The sequence below is a fragment of the Dryobates pubescens genome, chromosome 15 (assembly GCF_014839835.1).
Source record: "Dryobates pubescens isolate bDryPub1 chromosome 15, bDryPub1.pri, whole genome shotgun sequence".
Classification (NCBI taxonomy): Eukaryota; Metazoa; Chordata; class Aves; order Piciformes; family Picidae; genus Dryobates; species Dryobates pubescens.
The window spans coordinates 9,648,533-9,663,739 of NC_071626.1; the positions used below are offsets into that span (position 1 = coordinate 9,648,533).

The 15,207-nt window shown below is 43.2% G+C and overlaps 1 protein-coding gene across 9 annotated transcripts in view; it reads left to right on the forward strand.

Annotated features, from left to right (window-relative positions):
• RBFOX2 (RNA binding fox-1 homolog 2) overlaps window positions 1-15,207 on the forward strand; it is a 168,370-nt gene that overhangs the window by 51,504 nt on the left and 101,659 nt on the right. Inside the window, exon 1 of one of the 9 annotated variants that reach the window (XM_054168069.1) lies at window positions 10,192-10,221. The exons of the other annotated variants lie outside the window; for them this stretch is intronic. Coding sequence (XP_054024044.1) covers window positions 10,207-10,221 — 15 coding nt within the window. The 5' untranslated portion in view covers window positions 10,192-10,206. Of the gene's footprint in view, window positions 1-10,191; window positions 10,222-15,207 lie in introns of those variants that run through there. 9 annotated transcript variants of the gene reach the window in all.

Consider the following 15,207-nt stretch of genomic DNA (forward strand, 5'->3'; position numbering starts at 1 on the left):
AAAATTCTCCTGATTCAAGTACAGCAGTTGACATGTAGCAAGAAACACATCTGAATTTGTTGGAACACCCCATGTTATAAACTCTCTGTTTTCAGCACTTACTGCATGTGAGATCTGCAGAGTGGCAACATACCCCATTAGAAGATACAGGGTACCTATCTATCTGCATGTTGTCTTGAAAGCCCTATGTTAAATATATCCATGAAGAATGGACTACTTTTTGCTTATAAAGCAGGAAACAAGCAGCCAGTCTTTACATACAGACTCTTTTCTAAATTGCCTTGCACTCATAATTCCCTGAGGAACCAGTCAGATGGAGGGAGCTGTTTGCTGCAGCCATGAAAACAATCCAGCTCGATGGTGGTGGTGGCACAGGTATGGTTAAGGACTGCTTTGCTCAGAACGAGATCAGGAGCAGAATTGCTTTTCTGACAGCTGACCTTTGCTGATCATTGTCAATTGAAGTTGGAGATATTGTATCCTGTAACTAAATTCCTGCAGTAGCATTTCTGTCCTCTAGAAATCTTCTATAGTTTATATCTATTTATGCCTCTTGTCTTATGTTTTATTAATGCCTTTTACATCGGAACAGTCTGCTGTTCCTTCATGTGGTTTGACAACTGCCAATACCTCTGTTGAAATATTTTGCTCTTAGTTCTCTTAATGGCAGCTTTGCCTGGATTTTCTTACTATGGTTACATAATGGAAGCATCTGCAGTCCCCTGACACGTGTGTTTGGTCTCTTTACATGCACCCGTACTTACCACAGGTTGATGCTGTGTTCCACCAAAATCTTTTAGCAATTTAATTTTGTTGTGCTTCAGGAGATGTCACTCAGTGTTTATCAGTTACCTCTTCATCATCTGGAACCATTTCTTTGCTGACTACATGCTTGTGCCATTTCCCACACTGAAGCCATGTTTCAGGCATTCAGCTGTTTTGTCTTCATTAGGTACATGAAGCTTCTAGGTTATACCATGGACTATTTTTCTTCTCAGAGAGTCAAATGAAAGCATGTTATTTGAATAAAAGAAGAAATAAAGTGGCTGTGACAATACTGATAAAAAATGTGCACAATGTAGCATTTGTTAAGCTGATTTCTTTCCTCTCATAGGCGTATTTGCAGTCTACTTCTGGGGTTTATTAGTCTTTGAGTCTTTCTAAGTTGGAGAGAATGCATTTTATACTCTTGAAAGGGGATGTTAAAACCTAGTCTTTAAACAAAGTGATACAGGATAGAATCTTATTGCTGTTTCTAGCAACTTCACAGGATTTGTAAACTGCTTTCTATGCTGTAGTAAATTAGATCCCAGCAGTACAGGACCTCTGTAGATAAATATAACAGCCATTATAGCTTGATATAGTTGTATTGCCTAGGAAATTACTACTGTTATTGAAAAGGAATTTGCTCAGGGCAAGAGGGTATCCATTACTTCCTGAATAACTCGCTAACATTGTTAACCTTCCTTTGCACAAACAAGCCAGAAGGAGTCCTTTTCTGCAGGATGGTATTGTTCTCTGTCTGTATTCCCCTTTCTCAGCAGCAGGCCTAAGCCAAAGTTTCAGCATATTAATAAACCCCTGTGTGGTCTGGGGAAGAGAGCTGTGCCCAGTCTTCTCCTTTGCCTACTGTTGCAATCCTCTCATCTTCATGACCTTTTTCAATTTTCTGGGTTGTTGCCGTGCTGATGAATTGCTGAAATGGTACAGCCACTTCATATGGTAAGCATGGAGACAAAAAATGATGTAATAACGTTGTAGCTCCATTATGAGGTATTTGAAGCAGTTTCTCTCTTGCCACCTAAGTCTCACACCTTAAATGGGATAACACTTGGACACCATTAGTCCATCCTTTGGTATGGCTTTCCTTGTGGACTATAAAGAGATGAGTGGTTGATGTAGGAGCTGAGTTGCATTCTTTTAGTTATGACTTCCTCTTCAAAAATCTGCAACCAAATAAAAACCCTCTTTAGCACAGAGAACTTTTCTGCCCTTTATCAGTTCAACTGGATATTCTACTCCTTATTTGACACTAAAAATAGTATTTTGATGGAGTGTACTGTGTAAATCTTTCTGCTGCTTTATGGAGAAGTTGAAAGGAGGCAAACTTTGTTCTCTGGATATTACTTGTGAAGATTTTAAGGCAGCTAATAGTTAACTTTTATTTTTTTTTTTTAAATTTACATACCAGGGTTAGAGCTTATTCTGATTCCCTCTAAATGTATTTGCTATGTGCCAGTTCAGTTTGGACTCGAGACTAGAGCCAGGTGTGATAGAATGAAGAAGAGAGTTTGAAAATCAAGTCTGGGGTGGCAACACAGCTGCAGAGGTGCTTTTTCTTCTTCAGACCTTAAACTGTCTAGCCTGTCCTCAGAAGGTATTGGAGGATTGCAAACTTCCCTCCTGTTCTGCCATAGTAAAGCTTGCAACTGTAGGCCGTGAGACTTCCCACTTGGCTGCCCAAACTCATCTTTGCTATATCTGGGGAGCAGTTGCATCAGCGTTTCATTTTTGCAAACGAATGCCCAAACCAGTATACTGCAGGTCTGAAGAATTCCTTCCTTACAGAATTCCTGTTTGCACGCTCTTGAATGTTTAAACTGTGAATTCTCTGGCTTCATGATTCAGTTTTGTTGATATGTGGGTGTATTTTTGTCTGGGAACAGATTTTCAGCAAAATACCTTTCCTAGTTACTGAACTTACTGCAGTTCTCCTAAAGGATTGACAGTGCCTTCCAGAATTAGTGCTCTTGAGAACACTTGTGAGGAGGGGAAAATCCCAAACAAAGTCTGAAAAGCTTTTCTTGGTACCCACTTCCTATTTTTTTTTTTTTTTACTAGTACTTGAATGATAAGCCTGTGAATTGAGATCTTCAGTTTAATTACTTTGTGAAACAGTAGCAGGACAGTCACTGAAAATTGTTGGTTTTGCTTGCATATCAACATGTTTTATTGTTTTAGTCTTTCTGGTTGTTGGTTTTTTTTTTTTGTATGGAAGATAAAGCCCTTGATAGTTTGCTTTTAAATAGGTAATCTCTTTTCAGAAGCCTCTTGCTGTGTAGCCCAACTGTACCTGCAGGAGAAAGAACAGGGAATTCAGTTTTCCAGTGATGAAATGGGTTTACTCTAACAAAAAGTTCTTTTTTCCCCTGTAATATGCCAATGTTTGGCTTATTCACTTGGCTAAACGTCTGAAAGAGATTGTGGCATTTTTCAGGGTGATCCATAGTATGCACTTGGTATTGCTTCCTTTCACAAGCAGGATAATGCAGAAAGAGGCTTCCTGGAGTCCTTTTGGATGTGGATGTTGAGAGGAAATCTACCTGGTGGTTCAGAAATTCTGATAATCGGAGATATTGCCAGGATCCTGAGTTGAGGGAGGCTTTGCAAATGAGCAGTACTCTGCCAGTAGGATAGTCTCCAGCGGTACCCAAAGGAGTAAAGCAACCTCAAAGAAGATCCTCTTATCTCCATGGGAACTGCATGTGTGCCCAGGGCTTCCTCCTTTGCCTTTCCCCAGGTAGCTCCCAGCCCCATTTCTTATCTTTGAAAAAAACCAAACACCCACAAAACAACAAACAAACCAAGACCCAACTGCCCAACCAAACTGAAAAAAAAAAGAGAACCAAAGCACAAGGCATGGCCAAGCCCCTCAGTCAGCAGGAGTCTGATTCCCCTGTTGTCTTGCAGGGACATCCTGCAAGAGCCAGATAAGCCCTGGAAGGCAGCCATTGAGTTGGAGAAACTTTCCTCAATGCTGCAGAACATGTTTTCCTTCTCATCTCCACTCAGACCTTTTGTAGATGGTTCTTGAAGTGTTTACCACAGTGGGCCAACAATTAAGTCTTCATCCTCAGTCTGAATCTACTTGCTGCATAAAACATGACGGCTTAGTCTGACAGTTGGCTGTGAGAGCAACTGCTTCCTTTAGTTTGAAATGAAACTTCCTCTTCAACCTGCCCCAGTCTCTGAGTGCCTCCTCACCCACTTTTTGGCCAAGTAAAGCTGCACAGTGAGGGGGAACATGTAGATTTAATAGCACTTACTAACTATAAAATAATTCCATCTTATTTAGAGTTCAGTCTGTTTTAAAAACTACTTTATGGGTTAGTTTTACAGGAGAGGTGGCCAGGGAGCCTTATTAAACATCAGGAGTAGATATTTTTATAATCAGTATTTTTCATTTGTGTATCCAAACGTTCTCCCAGCTCTATTCAGTTTGTGCTCCCTTACCTGAGACCTTCCATCTGCCCCTTTGGTCTGCAAACTTCTTATTACAGACTCCCACTTCATTTTTTTTGTTGTTTCAGAGGTCCCACCGGGATGCTTCTAGGCAAATCCAGATGCTGCAAAAATTGGTGTTAGCAGCTTCAGTGGTAGCACTGCTTTCCTGATGCAGTCTTCTGGCTAAACTTAGCGAGCAGCCACAGAGCTGGAATAAGATGAGCTCCAGCAAACACCTGCATCAGAGGATGTCACTGCATCACAGTTGTACTTTTGACCTTACATCAGTTTTAATGTTAGTATTGTACTCAGAGCTTAGTTGAGCTGCAAATGCAGGTCATGCAGTTGGATGCAGACTGCAGGCCTTCCTGAGTGTCCACTTCTGAGTATGTGTGAACATGAGCCAGCAGTGTGCTTGGGTGGCCAGGAAGGCCAACAGCATCCTGAATAGTGTGGCCAGCAGAAGTAGGGAAGTGATTGTGCCTCTGTACTTGTCACTTGTGAGGCTGCATCTCTAATACACTGTTCAGTTTTGGGCCTCTCACTACAGGAAAGACATTGAGATGCTGGAGCATGCACAGAGAAGGCTGTAAAGAGTCTGGAGAACAAATCTTAATGACGAGTGGCTGAGGAAACTGGAATTGTTTAGTCTGGAGAAGAGGAGGCTGAGGGGAGACCTCATTGCTCTTTATAATTACCCGAAAAGAGGTTGTAGTGAGGTGGGGATTGGTCTCTTCTTCCTTGTTTCAGGTGATAGGATGAGAGGAAATGGCCTGGAATTGTGCCAGGGAAGGTTTATGTTAGATATTAGGAAAAATTTCTTTACGGAAGGAGTGGTCAGGCGTTGGAACAGGCTGCCCAGGGAAGTGATGGAGTTCCTGCAGGTGTTAAGAAATGTGTGGAGATGGCCCTTCAGGATGTGGTGGCGTTAGGTCAGTGGCTGGACTTGAAGATCGTAGAGGTATTTTCCAACCAAAACAATTCTGTGCTTCTATGATTCTGTGTTCCCAGCTGTAGTGTGGTTAAAACACACTTGTTACTTGGTTACCTCCCTCCTGTTTGCAAGCTCAAGCTAGGCAAGAGGATGACAGTGCTGTTCATTGGTAGCTGTTGGAACATCTTCCTCAGCTGCTGTTGGAATGGAAAGCATTTTGTTATCACAGACTATGACAGCTGACTTTTATCCAAATATAGAACAGAAATACATATTGAATGCTTTGGCTCTTCACTATTGGGGATGTTTCTATCCTTGTGGCAGGTTCACCAGTTGCTGGGGCTGCTGTCCTTGAGAAGCTTTGAAAAACTTGTTACCATCTTCTAGCTCTGGCTGTGGATTTCACTTCCTGTTAGGATTCCCTGGCAAATGTTATTTTTCCCCTTCCTAATTTTATTTCCTTTTCCTTCTCTCAGCTGTTTTTTGTTTTTTTTTCCCACTTGTTAGAATATATTGAAGTGTTCAAGTGTGGGGATGTGACAGGGAAGCCAAATTAAGCAATCTGCCTGTCCAGAAGAAATATGCTGCTGTACCTCAGGTCCCACTTGAGTGCCAAGTGTGTGCTTGGATGCATTGGTTTGGTCTCTGTTCTCCTTCTGTATATCCAAATGCAGTTGTCAAAATATTTTTTTTTCTGTTTTTTTTTTTTTACCTAAGCTATTGCTAATTTCTATTTGTACTAATGATTTTTCTGTCAAGATGGAATCTAAAAGGGAATTGCTCATTTTCAGTGTAACACTCCTTGAAATAAGGAATTGGTTTTTGTAATTTAGAAATTTCAAGGGTGTTCTTTGGCATTAGCCCCCCTCTGCCTCCTGCGAGTGTCACTGCATTTGAAATTCTTGATCAGATGGGTTTCTCCCTCTGTTATGAAGAGGTGCTTAGCTAGCCACTCATCCTGCATGCTATCTAATGTGATTTCAGTAGTATGTAGCAGACACACCAGCTTGTACCCTGTCTTGAGCTTTATCTGCTAGAATGTTAATCCGTGAGTGTTTGAAATCATATGCCTCTGAGACACAATCGGCTGGAAACAGATAACGTCAGTTTGAAACTGTGCCATACCTATCCCCCCTTTTCTTCACTTGGATCTTTTCCTAAATAGGCTAGAAATTTTTGTAAATAATTTTTAGAGCATTTGGCTTATTAGAAACTTATATACCAGCAAAAAATAATTATATATATATATATAGGGTTGAATTAATGCACGTGACTGAGCAGCTATGGTTTTTCATATATGTAATTAAGGCTTTTGATACTGCCACAGAAGCAGATAGAATTTTCCCCCCCCTGTTTTACCAGTGCCAATTATTTTGCCAAATATCTTGATATAATATTAAATAGGTGATTACTTGCTCCCTTTTTTCCTCTTTCCCCTTTTGTTACTTGCTAAGATTTTCCTTACCTCTCTAACAAGCATTAATATCTTTGCAGATGGCTTTCTTCCTCTTTCACTTTGATTCACACAACAGCCTGCCATTAGAGAAGAGGGACCACTAGGATACAGTTCTCTGAATGTTTCTCTCTTAGCTCAGTATATGTTAATTTAAAAATTATTTTCCTTTTTGCTTTTAATCCTTTTTGAGACAGGAAAGAGATCCCTGAGAGCTCATGTGTATTTCCACACACAGCAGCCTTTCAAGTTCCCTGACATATATCCTGTAAAGCACCATTGTTAGGATTAAGACAAAGCATTTTCAGAGGATTCTAGCTACCTGTTTCAGAAGCCTTAGTCATGTCTTTGTTTTTTTGAATTAGACTCATTAACATACTGTTGTCATCTGACTGCTTACAGAATATTTTGTGTTTCCCTAGGATAAGTTTCCCAGAAAAAACCCCTCACATCTTTTATTGATGTATTTTACATACCAGCTAATGTAGTTGAAAATCTCTATAATCTGAATAAAATCTTAAAGAAGTCCTAATAGCTCATCTCGTTCTTATTCCTCCCACATAATTATATCAGCCAAGTAAATCTTTTTTTCTTGCTTATAATCTGAGGCTAACATGGTTACCCTGCTGCCACCAGTACTGTTTGCAACTGGGGCAGTCCTGCGTGCGCACTTCATATTCTTAGCGTTGGTTTGAACATTTGGGCAGCAGCAGCTCTGCAGAATCAGAGCAGTGGTGGTGCCTGTAGAGGCATCTCACAGGATCGTTTCCTCACTGGTCAGGTATTCCTCTCACTGCTTAAGAATATTAAGCTTTGAGAATTCTGCTCTGTGCTTCATCAGAAAGTGCTCCAGGATGAGGCTATTTCATCACCAGAGGTCTCTTGTATACCTTCTGCAAGGAGATGATGACCTAGTAGCAAGTAGCAAATGAAGTTCAAGCCAGTATTTGGATGATTTGAGGAGAGGTCATAGGTTTTGTTTCACTTTGGCTGAATGCAGCCTGTCCAGTTGTAGCATTGCTGGGATGATTTGTTACAAGTCTCAGCTGTTGAAATTAGGGAACAGCTTTATTCTGAAAGTGTTTTGGGCTTTTTTTTTCCCCGTGGAGAATTGGCCTGAAGAATGAGAGAGATTGAGGAAGAAGGGGGAGACTTTTTTCCCTTTCCATTTCCCCCCCTCCTTTCTTTTATTAGGGAGCTTGTTGGTCACTTCAGCTTAGTTTTAAGCACTCATCTTTTTCAAGTCTTTTGAGGAAATACATTGGAAGTAGGGGTTTTTTGGGCTTGCTCACCTGGTCCACATCTTCTCACTTCTTTTCTTCACACAAGGAATCTTAAAAATTACAGTAAGATCATTTTTGGATTGGGATTCTGGATTGGAAAATGCCATCAAGATTATTTGGTGCCAAATTACTTGCCTGAATCTGTAGGCTGGCTGAACTAGTAGGTAGTGCTGGTGTGACCCTGCTGCTGAAATGTTAACTGAAGTGTCTAACCCTGATGCAAATGTCAACATTGCTGCTGTTTTGCTTCTCTCTGAGTATTTCAGAACAGCTTTAAAATAGCTCACATGCTTTGCTCTTTGAAGACTGTGATGCATAGGCTTTGGTGCAATAAGTGATTTTGAGGAACATTGCTTTTCATTCTCTCAACATGACCCATTATGTTGAAAGGTGACAATAGATGGGAGGGCCAATAGATGCTGTAGTTGAACGTGTTAACATCTGAGCCTCCCGAACTGGGGCTTCTGCTCCTTCCCCTGAGCAGCAGGGCTTGAGTTTTCTTGTCTGGAAAGCTAAGTGGCATACTGCCTGTCTCTACTGAGCCTATCTCCATGGCTGCTGTATCGCGCTCATGATGCCTCCAAGTTTTTGTGCTGGACTGCAGCGAGAGTCATGTATCTCCTTAGAGCCTGTCGGCATCCCACGTGTTTGCGCCTGTTGCTGGGACAAGCCTGGCCTGGGGTGCGTTTGTGACTTGCTGAAGGTGAGGGAAACCTGGGCAGCGCAGAGCGTGCCTGCGCTCGCTGCAGCAGGAGCCACATCCATTTGTCGCCCCGCACAGACAGGGCTTGACTTGTGGGTGGAGCGCAGCAGGCCGCATGGCTGCTTGCTTTGCTCCCAGCTCGCTGGATTGCGCTTATCTCTAAGTAAAGAGAGAAGAGGTGATATATGAAAGAGCACCATTTCTGTATCTATCTATAGCCGAGATAAAAATATTTCTTTAAAACTCATTTCCAAGGAGACCAGTGCCTCAATGAAAACACTTTTTTTTTTTTTAAAATTTATTTTTTCCTTTCTTTTCCCCTGTTGGATAAGAGGCAAATTTTAATTTAACATTTGAAGCCCAGCAAGGGAAGTCGATTCTTCATTCTGAGGTGGGAAAGGAAGGGGGCGAGAAACCAGTTTTCCTAGTTTGGAAGAGTGGTTTAACTGATTAATGAGATGAGAGGTGACACTCGTCCTGTGGCATCGGCCATGGGGGATGGGACGAGGACTGGCTCCTGCGGGGAAGGGCTTGCTGGAGCCTGTCGAGGTAGCTGGGATGAGAGTGTCTTTGCTGGGTCTGCCACCCCACTGGCAGAGCTTTGCAAACTTGAAATTGGAGCAGGCTGGGAGTACAAGGCTGTGAGGGTGCTTGCTCCAGTCAGACTTGGGGGGAAGCTGCCTCCAGGCAAGTGGGAACCCGATACGCTCAGAGGAACCGGAGCCAGCTGCTGCTTTCCCTTTAGCAGTATGTAAGTCTGTAAAATACTCATGCAGAGCCACCTGCGAAAGCAGATTAATTCCTTTATCTGCGAGTCGTTCCTCCTCCCCAGCTCATGCTGACAACGACACTGGTTGTTTCTCCTGCGGGAGGGAGCCCCAGGGTGGCTGACACACCACAGATTTTTCTCCTTAGCGTCTAGATCCCCGTAGTTGTGCTCCTCGGTGCCTGTCAGTGGCTAATGATTAAATACAGTTACTGAATTGTGACCGAATTTCGGGTTTTGACTAATGGGGTAGATGAAGATGTGCAGAACCTGCCAGTGGCATAGTGCACGGCTCCTGCATCTGTGGATGATTCCTGGAGAAGCAATTCGCGGGTAGGGGGGGAGTGAGTCGTCACCCCTAGTGACTTCGGAGGACAATGCTGTGCCTCATTCATGTCCCTTTTCTAAAGTAAGCATGCTCCGGTGCTGGGAGCTGGACTGCATTTATTACTAACCCCACCCATCCCTGCCTCTTGCAAGAATCTTGTGAGGCCGAGATTGTGTTTTTAGAAGCAGAATGACAGAGAGAAATTCCCTGGAGGCGAATGCAGAGTGTGTGCTGTGCACGCCAGTACAGACACACGGGGCTGGGAACTCCCAGGGAGAGATTAAGTGCGAGAGAAGAGTGCAGAGCCGCCAGAGCTGGAGGAGGGGGGTGGAGGAGGCGAGACGCTTTCCAAGCCTCAAACTGAGGCGTTTGGATTTTTTTTTTCCCGTGAAAAAAAACCAAAACAAACCACCAGCACAGCCCACCTCAACCAACCTCGGTCTCGAAAGTCTTACTGAAGTGCCTTTTGCATTGCCGGATCATTTCACTGCTGGGTTTGAAGGACCCAGACTAACATGATGTACCTCTGGGTGAGTAGAGAAGCGTGTGTGAGGGCTTGCACACTGTGCACATATAAGGAATGGAAAGCTGAAGGGCTCTGCACTAATGTGAGCGGCCTTTGCTGTTGGGCTGAGCTCTCTGCAGCCTCTACACACAGTGGGCTGTAGTTTTCCTGTGTGAAAAATACTATTTAGAGCAAGTCCTGTTGACTGGGTATTGAGCAGGCTTTTCCTGTAGTTCTAAGTTCCTCTGGAGGAAACAGTTTTGGCCAGGTGTCTTGGAAGAAAACAATTTTGATGTAATGGTGCTCACTACCATCTGTGAGACCTCTATATGTGTGTGTGTATATAATATATATATATTTTTCTTTTTTTTCATGGATAAGACTGTTCCCATGTAGCTCTACAGTATGTGATTTTGCTGTTACTGAGAGACAGCCCAGGTAGTGGAGGAATGCTGCTGAATGGGATCTGTAGTCATTGAAGGTTAAGAGAGAAGCGGCAAACAGTTTTGCAGTTTGGGGCTTTGGGGGTGGGGGGAGAAGCTGGTTCAACAAAAGTTGGATGCAAGGTTGTTTTTCCAGAAGTGGCACAGTTACTGGAGTTACTGGTGGAGTATGGAAAATAATGTCAGGAAAAACATGTGTGAAGTGTTATATAGATCCAGCAAGCAAAGTAAAAGCATATATAAAAGTATATATATTTTCAGCCTTTGAGCAAGGACTGGAATTTCCTCTGGAGCAGGCAGCTGTGAGGCTACGTGTGGTTTTGTCTGCTCCAGGGCACCATTGAGATCAGCATTTTGTCCTTGGATTCCTTACCTTGATACATGGGGTGAAGAATAATCAGTCCCCAACTTTTTGTTTGTTTGTTTTTTAAATGTGTTCATAGTCTGAAGGTAGGCTCTCACTGCTGCTGCTTTTTAGAGTCCAGCTCCCCATCGCTCCCAGGAACAAACACTGGTTTATTTTAGCAACAAAGCAAGCCTTGGAACCCAGGCAGAAGGATTTGACTTCCCTCCTTTGCACACACACACACAATCTTTGTTGCAGGGTAACTTGATTCTGTGCTGGGGTATGCACACTTGCCTGGTTTTGCCCCACAGGCTCTGCTGGCAGGCACGTCCACCTTCTCTGCTCCTCTACCTTCTCTGCTCATTGTACCGCCTTCCCTTCCCACCCTCCCACCCCTTCCTCTTCCCCCTCAGCCTGGTATGCAGGACCCCAAATCGGGGTGCCAGTTTTTAGTGATAAAGGCTGGGCAGTCCCCATGGCTCAGCTAAGATTTGTGCTTCATTTGGTGGGTGGAGTAAGAAGAGAAGTAATTCAGCCATGCTGCTGCTGATTTTAGATAAGCAGTAAACAATAGAGATGTTCCTTACCCAGCTGAAATGTGGAGGATGCTGGAGTGTGGGAGCCAAGGAGAGCTGCCCTGCTGTCTCGCCTCCTCCTGCTGGTGACGGGTGCTGTACTGTAGTATACGGTGGAGGTGTCAGCCTGCATCAAGACTGGCTTTGGTGCAAAAGGTGAAGTGCTGTTGTGGATTGTTGAAAGAGAATTGAATTTTGGGAAGCTTTTTGACAAATGAAGACTGGTACTCTTCTGTGGGTTGCTGCTTCTGCCTGCACCCTAAACTTTGGGCATCACTGCTGCTGTGCTCATGTTGCAGTTAAACTTCAGAGAAGTGAGGGAAAGAAGTATTAAATGCTTGAATAGCTGAGGAGGGTTTAAGGGCATCATCTGGGCGCTGTGCCATGATAATTACAAAAAATTAGTGAATTTGTTCTATCTGCATATGATCTTTCCCTTCTCAGCACAGGTTACCATAATACTTTCGGGGAATCTTCCCTTCCATGGTTCTTTCATGAACCCTTTTCCCCTGTGCCTGTTTGTATTGCTACCTTAGGCTCTCTTTATCCTAATGGGATGCATAACCTTTAGTGGTGAGACCAAGCAGCCCCAAGTGACAGATCGGGTTTGGTGGGGGGGTTTACCATGCTGTGCTGGTTTCTTGCATCCCTGCTCACAGCTTCCCCTTCATTCCTTCCTCATTCCCTCTACTGTGGTTTTTTTCCTGTTCAGTGCCTCTTGTCCTTGGAACATCAGGACTAAAGTAGATGCATGGAGATTGGTACTGAGTCATTCCTTAATTCAATGCATGAAGCTACATTAATGCAATGTTAAATTTGAGGCTTTAAATATGCAAGTCCTGAAATCCAGAATTAAGGTTCCCACAGCAACCATAATGTTTCTCCCCCCATCCCTCCTAAGGTGCACGTTACTGAATTATTTCCTTGAAGAGATTATGCAATATTGGATGCTGTCACATTTGACAAATAATGAAGTAAAAAGGAGAATGCTCCTTCCTCTGAAACTGTAGTACTGCATGGATACTGAACCCCAAAATATAGGCTAACTGCAGCATCACAGTCCCTGATTATAGTGCCGTCTCTGAAATGAAGTGGTGGTGTGGCCATGGTTCAGACTGACATTCCTGCTTGCTGAACTGTATTCCCTCAGGTGAAACTTGTTGCAGGATACTCTTAAATGAGGGCCTTGTAGACTGAAGGGAATTGTGGGCTGTGGAGTGGGAAACTTAAAATATCTATCATGGTGACCTAATGCTTGGCATTGTGAGAGAAGTGAAGGCGGCAGACTAGCTGTGCCATTAAATACCAAGAGAGATTATTTATCTTAACACTTTTATTGTGTAGGACGCAGTTGTACAAAGTTTTTGAAGCAGAGACAGTACGATAGTTTTTCTGATGATGCATACCGTTCAGGTCCATACATCTGATCTTCTGTGTGTTGAAACTCCAGGTGAGTACTTTGCCGTGTGTATGGGAGGTATGTATATGAGTTCTGGTTTTGCAGGTGTTTGTAGGGGACCATCTAAATTTGACTTTGTCTCTTCTCTCACTGATTCCATATGCCTGCATCTGTTTGGGCTCCTAAATTGCTCAAGAGGGCTCCTAGTTGTCAGTGCTGTGGATGGGACATGGAGTGATTTGGGCTACCTAGGGGAGAGGGTATATGCTTGGAGGGAGGTGTGTACTGACAATGCAGGGGCAGATGTTCTGGTGGTGACAGCCAGAAGTGGAGTGGTGTGAGTGTGGGAAAAGTCCAACACTTTTCTGGATAAGAAAGCCCTATTTTTTTCATTTATGAGCAGATGAATCTTTGTGTGCTGTGAGTCATAAGATATAATCTAAAGTCATTTCATTCCAAGTATTTTCTAAAGAGCATGATGTGTTCTGAGAGTTGCATGTATGAATGTTGCCTTGTTGGAGGTCTGTTGTTACAAGAAAGGTTGAAAGGAAGGGGCAGCAGCCCTAGTGAGCAATTTATCAACCATCCTTCTCCTGTGCTTAAAGACAGCTGAAACTATCAAAGGCAGGAGGGACCAAGGTAGGGGAGGTCCATGCTGTTGCTAGGCTTCTGGTAGGAGAGCACTGGATTCATCACTCTGATCTGAGATTATAGTGGGTATAGATAATTTCCTCATTTCTCACAGCCATGTACAGAGTACATGCTGAGTGTTTGTGAGAGCACTGGCTGCCTATTGCCGCTAGAAATGATTTCTTTCTCCAGAGCACTGTGAAAGTGAAGATCTTGCCTAGACCTACTAATTATCTGACGTACAAGCAAAAATAGTGCTAGTGAGCTTGCTAAGCTCATTTTGAAATCTATTTTGTTGGGTTTCATCTTGACCTGCCTTTTGCTTGCCTTTTTGTCACTCAAATGCCTCTCTTTGCATTCACTGACATAATTTTTCTCTCTAGGCTCCAAACTCATCAGCTTTATCACCAAGGGATTGGAAATCCAACTCTGCTGCCAAACTTGGGTCTTAGCAACATGCTCTTCCTCACTCTGTGCCTTTCTATTTTTTGTTAGATATTTTTTTTTTCCTTTCATGAGAGGTAGCTACTGCCAGTGAAAAGCACAGCCATTAGGATGTGGTTGTCAAAGCATGCATTTGATAGCCCCAAAGCAAGGGACTATCTGGGGGAAATGGCCTCCCTGCTCTGTTCTGGTGCCAAGCCTGGGGCAGGTATTGCTGGAGAAGTCTGGCTGTGCTGTATGTCTTTGGCTGGAACCTGTTTGGTAGGAATGGCGAATAAACATGTCAGCCATCAAATGAAGCTCTGGTGGGATGGAGAACACGTGGTTGCTGTATGTGATAGGTGCATGCATGGTGTGGTCAGTAGTAAGATAGGTTAAGAATGTGGCTGTGAGAGTGCAGGAAGGTTTTCCTTAATGCATGACAAAGGTTAGGTCTGGGTAAATTTCTTTGCGTAAGTGAAAGGCACTTTGTGTTACCATAAACACTGATGGTTGGATTCTTGTTCTGGAGCAGGAGAGTCTTGAAAAGTCAGGAAAAATTGTGCAAATATCACTCACCTAGTAACCTGTAAGCTTGTTCCCCAGCCTGCAAGTCCCTGTGGTGCTATACTGTGGCATGCATATGTAGCAGCTTTAATCCAGAAGTAATATAGCTGTGTTTGTCCAGCACTGCAACTGAGATAATGAGTTCTGCTGCTTGATAAGCTTTATTAGCTTTGGTGCAGCATCTCATGAACATGGTTATACTGCTTCCACACCCAAGCTGCTCTGTGCACAGCTGGTTTGGGGGTGTCTGCATTATGTTCCCCTGAGGGTTAGTGTGACAAAGCAACTTGTGTCTATTTGCATCTGGGGTTTTATACAGGCTTTACAGATATGGGAAACAGAAAGAAGAGTGTGTGAAGGAGATATATAATGTGACCGCCTGTGTCATTAGAAAATTAGAGTTGATAATCCAGGTGATCTTTTCAGTTCTGTGTTCTTCCAAGCCTGTAATCCTGGAAGAAGCCAAGGTCACTACTGAGACAAGAAAGCCCATTGCAATTCAAAAAGAGAAGGCATTTCAAATTAAGATACTCAATTAAGATATTAAATAATCTTCCATTAGGGAAGGGAGATTTGGGATCAGGGTGATCTGTTCTAAAGGCTACATTTGATTAGTTTATACCCAGCT